This window comes from Hakea prostrata, chromosome 10, assembly GCF_041222555.1.
Source record: "Hakea prostrata isolate BN-2017 chromosome 10, UWA_Hpros_2, whole genome shotgun sequence".
In the NCBI taxonomy this organism is placed as follows: Eukaryota; Viridiplantae; Streptophyta; class Magnoliopsida; order Proteales; family Proteaceae; genus Hakea; species Hakea prostrata.
The window spans coordinates 157,288-164,798 of record NC_142609.1 but is presented as its reverse complement, the minus strand read 5'-3'; the positions used below and the strand labels follow the sequence as shown (position 1 = coordinate 164,798).

General features: G+C 41.8%; 1 protein-coding gene across 2 annotated transcripts in view; it reads left to right on the top strand.

Annotated features, from left to right (window-relative positions):
• Positions 1–4,614: 4,614 nt before the first annotated feature.
• LOC149001259 (hydroxyproline-rich glycoprotein family protein) overlaps positions 4,615–7,511 on the top strand; it is a 28,453-nt gene continuing 25,556 nt past the window's right edge. For both annotated transcript variants that reach the window (XM_089136146.1, XM_089136144.1), the window contains exon 1: positions 4,615–4,919. In XM_089136146.1, coding sequence (XP_088992272.1) covers positions 4,847–4,919 — 73 coding nt within the window. In that variant the 5' untranslated portion in view covers positions 4,615–4,846. The remainder of the gene's footprint in view (positions 4,920–7,511) is intronic.

Genomic DNA, 7,511 nt, shown 5'->3' with positions numbered 1-7,511 from the left:
TTTGTAAATGTGAAAACCTTTAAACTATTAAATGTAAAAATCAAGTTTTGCTTTTACAGTTTTAAACCGTCTGATCTTTTTTGCTTAGGTGGCTTAATCATAGCCATCGCAGGCAGCTGCTGCCGCAAATAAAAATCCATATGTTGAGTAACATATATATGCACCCCTATCTGTCATAAGTTTCAAAATTGTGAACCATCATAGGAATTAATACAAATATGACGGCTAATAAAGATAACTCACACCTGGTACTCAATTTATGTAGAATTTATATATGATTCCCTCAACTGCAGATCAATTGATCAACTACCATTTAAAAGAGAAGAGAAAACAACGTGTATTTGCACGTGTGAGTTATAACCATGGTACCGTGCCGACACACAGCGAAAAATCGTTGGGTCGCTGGGGGGCGACACGACACACCCCAGCGACACGATATCTTCCATAAGTCGGCGATATATCGCCGAGAGACGGTCGACTTTTCGAAGCACTGGGGACGAAGGGACCCTGTGTCACGACCCCAGTTGTCACAGGCTTGGTGGGGCCCTCATTATGGACATTTAACTAGGGCGCGTGACAGTTCATTCCTTAAAATAAACCCGTTTTTAACTACTAAAACCGGACTAAACATTCTTTAGAACAAACAAACACCTCCGTTTTGACTCATACACATATGTACACATCTAAAGTCCGTTATACTTACATTTGACCTTACAACGGTTTAGTAAAGTACATCGTCTCAAGAATATATACATTCACGGTTCATTCAAACTAACATTAGTTGCAACAAAAGAATGTTCCCATCTTCAACTTTAAAGGTCTTGTCAGTAGCGCCCTTGCCCTTATCGCGTGTCCGAGGACCTCTCAACATTTTCAATAATGAGCTTTGCGCCCGGTAGCAATATAGACAACCATGTAGTAAGTCGTGCAGTTCATCATGCATCAATAATCATATAACATCATACATTCCAATTTTTCCTTTCGTTTTCCTTTTCCATTATCCTTTTCCCGCTCATTTTCCTTTTCTTTTCTTTTCCTTTTTCCTTTTTCTTTTACTTGCATTTCGTTATCCGACATTATAGTCTTGTGCCTAGGCAAATCCGGAGGATGCACATATCTCTTCACCACCGGTGGCTTCGGTCTCTTCACCACCGGTGGCTTCGGCTCTTCACCACCGGTGGCTTCGTCTCTTCACCACCGAGTGGCTTCGTCTCTTCACCACCGGTGGCTTCGTCTCTTCACCACCGGTGGCTTCGTCTCTTCACCACCGGTGGCTTCGGTCTCTTCCCACCGGTGGCTTCCGTCTCTTTCCACCGGTGGCTTCGGCACAGGCCTTGTCACCTCGTGGTTGCCATCGCATAGACTCAATCTTTTCACTTTCGGTCTTGCTTCTGCCTTCCCATTTGGGTACATGCACCGGGACTTCTGGCCATTACATTTTATTCCTTTTTCTTTACTCTTTTCATCTGCAATTCCGTATTGCATTACCATATTCTCGCCAATTTCAATATGCATTTTCATTTCAATCATCATTCGGTCTCATATGGTAAGCTGGACACAATTCCATACAATTCAATTATTTAAACATGAGAGCATGATAATTTACATTTAACATGCATAATCATTCTTTCAAATGCATAATTAACGGTTCAAGAATGCTATCAACATTCCATTTCAGCAGTTCAATCAGTCATTGGTGTCATCCAATCCATGCATTTTCGTACAATACACATAAACATATATCATGCACTTTCCATAAATTGCATCAATGAATACATAATAGCTTTTATGTTATCATGTGCATGCTACATATCTATTAAAGGAAACACCCACTTATCATACATAGGTTGGTCAATATTCTTACCCGTCCCGGTTCCATGTGTGTGTGATTTGACCCCGATTCCGATAACCGCTTTCCCTTCGGTATTCGAACATTCGCTATTTCGGCGTAGGCCACGGTACACTTTCCCCTTTTATTTTATTTTATTTTCTCTCTCCTACTTTCTCTCTCCTCCCCACGGTTTCCTCTCTTCTTTCTTGTCTTCCTCTTCTCTCCCCACTCCTTCTCTCTCCTCTGGCTTTCTCCTCTTTCCTTTCTCTCCCTCTCTCTCTTCTCCACGTTCTCCCCTGTTCCTCAACTTCACCTCACACACACTCACCTCTCCCAACTCTACCCTCTCTCTCCTTTATGACCTCACCCACTTTCTCTTTCTCTTTCTTATGCTAGCTCTCTCTCTCACCTTAACTCCTACCGTTTCGAAATCTAAAATCTTCAATCTTCTCTTCGAATCTTCTTTAATGGCTTCTTCTTTTGTTTCCTTCCTTCTCCACTCTTTCTCTCTCCTTTCTTACTCTTCTTCTCTTGCTTCTCCCCTACGCAACAATCCATCTTCCCTTTTAAGTTTCCTTGGTCGGTCCTCTTAAGTCGGTTGGGTAAATAATATAATATATATATATATATAATAAATATATATATATATATATATATATATATATATATATATATATACATATATAAATATTAAATGGCTAATGGGCTTTATTATGGGCTTGTGGGCCCCTGTAATATCTTATGCGGGGCCACTTTCGTGCTATATTCTACCTCTGGGTCCGGTTTCGCCGATCATTTCCTCGCTTTCGGTTCGTCTTTCCCTGTTGTGGGCCCACACGATGTCGCCTCGACCCAATTCTTGGATCTAGCCTCATTTAACTATCATTTAACTATACTCAAATCTTTATTAACCGTCAAATCAATTATCGAATCCGTTAATATCTTAGCCGCACTTCCCCGATAATCATAATATATGCCGGGGCATCACACCCTGTCGCACGCCGGAATCTGCAGGTTGAGGCTCCAAGCCGGAGAGGATTCCGAGAGAGTGAGGGGTGGATAAGTTGCTTTGGTGGAGCGCGATGGCGGTGGACTTGGAGGAGGTGTAGGCGGGGATTGGGAGGAGAAGCTAGTGGCAGACTCGATGGAGTTGCAGACTTGCAGGCGGGGACTGGGAGGAGGAGCTGGTGCTGCCGTGCTGGAGGAGGTCTGGGCGGCGGTGTTGGTGCTAGTAGAGGTGGCTTCGGTCTGCTTGGCTGGTGTTGGATTTGCTTGCAAATTTATGTGAATCCTCAAAGGAACCCAGTCGATTTCAATGAATTTCTTCATTCCTCCATGCTCCAATAGGTAACAACTACACCGTCTCACTCTCATCCTAATTCCTACCTACGGGAGCTCACCCTTCACCCCTACCGTGCTGGCACTGAAGCATCTCTTCAAAGTTCGAATGAAGCCGGAAACAATCGAAAGTCGAAACCCATTTCAAGGATTTTCCGATGTGGTCTTTGAAAAATCGCTGGACATTTCGGAGATTGTCGCCGTGTCGGTGGTGTTGCCAGCCACCGACACGGCGACTTCAGTCGACATCAAGGTCCGACGTGTCGACCCGTGTCGGACCCTGGCGACACGGGCGACATGTCGCCCGATTTCTAAAACCTAAATGTCGAATGTTTAAACCTAAATACTAAGTTACTAACCGTCTCCAGTGATTCAGTCTTCTACTCAGGTTTATCTGCAACTTTCTCTCCAGGTTAATCGCCGTCAGCCATCCAAAGTCCAAAGACTCCAAACCACTCGATCTCCTCCACCTCCGGTGACAACTTTCTCTCCTTCCCAGGGATACTCGCCGTCAGCCATCCCAAACAACTGGATCTCCTCCTTCTCCTCTGGTGGCTGGTTGTTCGAGGTCATCTTGGCGGTGGATGGTGGCGTTGTGATCGTCATATGCGGTGGATGGTGGCGTTGGATCGTCATCTGGGGTTTCACTGTTTGTGATCTTTTTGTGATCGAATCTGGAACGGGAGAGGACCTGGAGGAGAGTCAAGGTTTTTGCGTTTTCCTTTAAAGCCGTGGAGGGGTTTGGGTTGGGTTGGGGTGGAAGTGGAATTTGGAAGCCATGGATGGCTTTGGTCGTAGAAGAATTCGGGTTTGATCAAAGGGCTGAAGCCCTCCTGTCTGTCTCTGTGTGCTTCTCCCTCCCTCTCTCGACCTCTGCAACATCACCGCCGGTGGTGGTCAAGTGGTGGGTGCGACACAGGTCACCTCCTGTCTGTCTATGTGCTTCTCCCTCCCTCTCTCGACCTCTGCAACATCACCGCCGGTGGTGGTCAAGTGGTGACACAGGTCAAGTTTTCGATATATCAGGGTATCGACGACCTATCGCCGGGTATCGTCGACATATCGACGGGAATCGGCCGACTTAATGTCAAGTCGGTGTCGCTGGGGGGTGTCGTGTCGCCTCCCAGCGACATGGCGAAATTTCGCCTTGTGTCGGCGAAATATCGGCGACACAAGGAACCTTGGTCGACATATCGGACCATGGTTATAACATATATATATATATATATATATATATATATATATATGTATATATATTAATATAATATTTTGCCCTTCTTACTTTTGTTGGGCGTCGTCGCTTTTTTCTCCGTCGCCTTTTGGTTGTTGGGGTTCTTTGTTATTTGATATGACACCATTACTTAAAAAACATATTTGATTGGAGACGATACGTCGCTTAAAATGTTCATACCGATACGACACAATTTTAAAGGTTTATTGAGGGTTTAAACTTTTAAAGCGTTGTTGTCGGCGTTCACCCATGGCAGCTGAAAATCTCAGGATTTGAGGCAGCCGTTCGTTTTGGCTGTACTCGATGCTACCGTTGCGGCGTTATATGGACGGGATCTTAGGAGGAGGTGAGATAGTTTGGTTTTAACATTTTGTTAATGGAGATGAAGGTCCCTTCTCTGCGCTCTTTCGATTGGCTTTTGGGGTTTTGTTGGAAGTGAGCGAGGCATGACGATCGAACCTTTTCTTCGTTTTTGTTCTTTGTTGCGGTTTTCTCTCTGCATTCGGACTGTGAAAATCGGTGAGTACTTGCTTCAGTCTACGTTGATCCGTTGGTTGGATTCTGGGTGCCTGACGATATAATGCCTTTCCAGATTTTGGTTTTATTTTTGAAGTTTGTTGATTTATCTGGGAAAATAATCTGTATTTTATTGTTCACATTACAGTAGGTTTTCTGCTTCGACGAATGTATATTTTAATTATAGTTCCGTTTCTCTGATTTAGTTATGTGTAGTTGATGTGGTTGAAGACCTGGCGTTTCAGATGATCGACTCATTTTATTTTCCCACTTTTTCATTTGTTAGTGAACCTTTTTTTTCCCCAGTTTGTAGGCTGATGGGGGATTTTTAGTGCTTGAGAAAGTGCTGAAGATCATCTCGAAGGTCATATCACAGGAACTCTTATGCTTATCATGCGGCATGATTTCCTTCTAACGTCTCTCAACTAATGAATTTGGTCAAGCCATTGAATTAGCATTTTGACGGTGCAGAAACGCATTGTTAGTATGACTTAGAAATTGGTAATCGCCTATTAAGATATAGTCAGTTTTGAATTAGCTATATTTCTTTGGTTGTCTTCATGTTAGGTGTTATGTATAGTTTCTGTTAAGATGAATAAAGCCTGAGCGTCTGACTGTGTTCTCCATAAGAATGAAAAACTGCATGATACGTGTGATAAATACTTCACATTATTGCTCCCGAATATTGATTTTTAGGGGTTTAGTGTTATGTGGGTGTCTGAGGGCATTTGGGGCATTTAGGGTGCAAGGGCATTTTAGGTGTTTAGGGGGGTTGAATTCATTTTGATTGTTTGATTCTAAATCTTCCCATTCGGGGTGGTTATCCCAATGATATTATTACTGTTGTTTGCTATCTTAAGAGATCCAATAGCCATAATAATCAAGATCACATAAATCTACAAGTCAATCCTATAATAGTTGAAGAGACCACAACAAGTAATAAGATACAAACACCTCTGTATTTATTAATTATTATCATTGCACTTTTAGCAAGGAGAGGATGTCTTGAACGGCAGATTGTCTCATGTGTCTACGGGGCCAATGTATGTATCAACAGGGATTGGTTTTCAACCTTGCATAAGGTTGGGGCAGTCATTCTGCTGCCCTTTCTGTCTAGGGGTAGGGCAAGGTGGCAAGCTACCTTTCAGGTTCTTCCCCCCCCTCTTATTATCATCACAATTATTAGATAGAAAAATGTGGAGTGCAATTTTGTAGTGGTTGGTGATAATTCAAATTGTCTTTTGGGGTAACAGAGCATTTTATATATTGGGAATGGGGTTATTACGTAATAGGCAGGGCTATGCGCTGGCCCCAAGATGATTCAAACTCTGATATTCTACTTGAGTTACTGGTTTTTTTACCAACCGAGCCATCCTTATAGGTTAATTTTTATATTTTTCTTAACATACAGAAACTTTAAAGGTTTAGAAACGGCGAAGAGAGAGATAACAGAGTAAAATTATTGGGTTTTTTTATTAATTTTTTTTAAGTGTAACTTTATTTTGACTTTTTTCTTAGAGATTAACTTGAAGGGTGGGCCTGGCGCAATGGTGGAGTCTCTCCATTGTGCGCTGCAGATCGCAGGTTCGAATCAGCCTCTCTGCAAATAGCAGGGGTAAGGCTGCCTAGAAAGTCCCTTCCCTAGACCCCACAATGTGGGAGCTTCGGCACTGGGTACGCCCTTTTTTCTTAGAGATTAACTTGTTTAAGTAATTTGAGATTAATTTCAATAAGTTTTGTTTATCTTTTTCTTTTCCCCATTCCATATAAAATTATAGTTTTTAATTTTTTCTTTTCTTTCTCTCCCTCTTTAATAAGAACCAAACACTTTTACGTAAGAACAAAAGAAAAATGCCTTAAAGAAACCAGAACAAAACCACGGAGCGCGAGGCGAATGTAGAGCCTAGGAAGAGAAGATATAGCATAAAGGGTGAGTGTAGGTGGAGCGGGAGTCACACTACTGCAAGCTTTTAACAAAAAATTTATATAATGAAAATTTCTGACAAAATTTTATACTAAATTGTATGCGAAACAAAAGAGACATAAGAAAAGACATCTAAAGAGGTTTTTCTTTTCTAGTAAAAAGGTATAGTTTAATTATAGCTTTTCATATATTTAATACATAAAATAATAAGAAGCTTATATCTGAAAGCCTTGACTCAAAATAAGTGGAAGCACTTCTAAGGCTGCAGGGCTGCATCTGAGAAAGAAACTTATATTTAAATTCCATGGCAATTGAATGACGCTTGAAGATGATAGGATCGGGAATACACTCCCAGAACGACCGTTTATTAAATTATCAAATCATAAGGTTCACCTCAACACGCTTAAAAATAATCCATTGAAACTGTCAGAATAATGGAACGCAAACAGCTACTGCATACCCTAAAAAATTTTTAGTCCTTGAAATCCTAATAATTTAGAATATAAAATGCAAGAATTTTGGGGAGAAGGGCCAGTGGTGTTTCAGCTGTCCTGAGAGGCCAATACCTATCATTTATCAAACTATAACACCAAGTGAAATTGGACTTTCAAAATGATAAGAACGCTCAAATGTGGCATGCTTAATACTAAAATGGTCCACAATTATGGTCC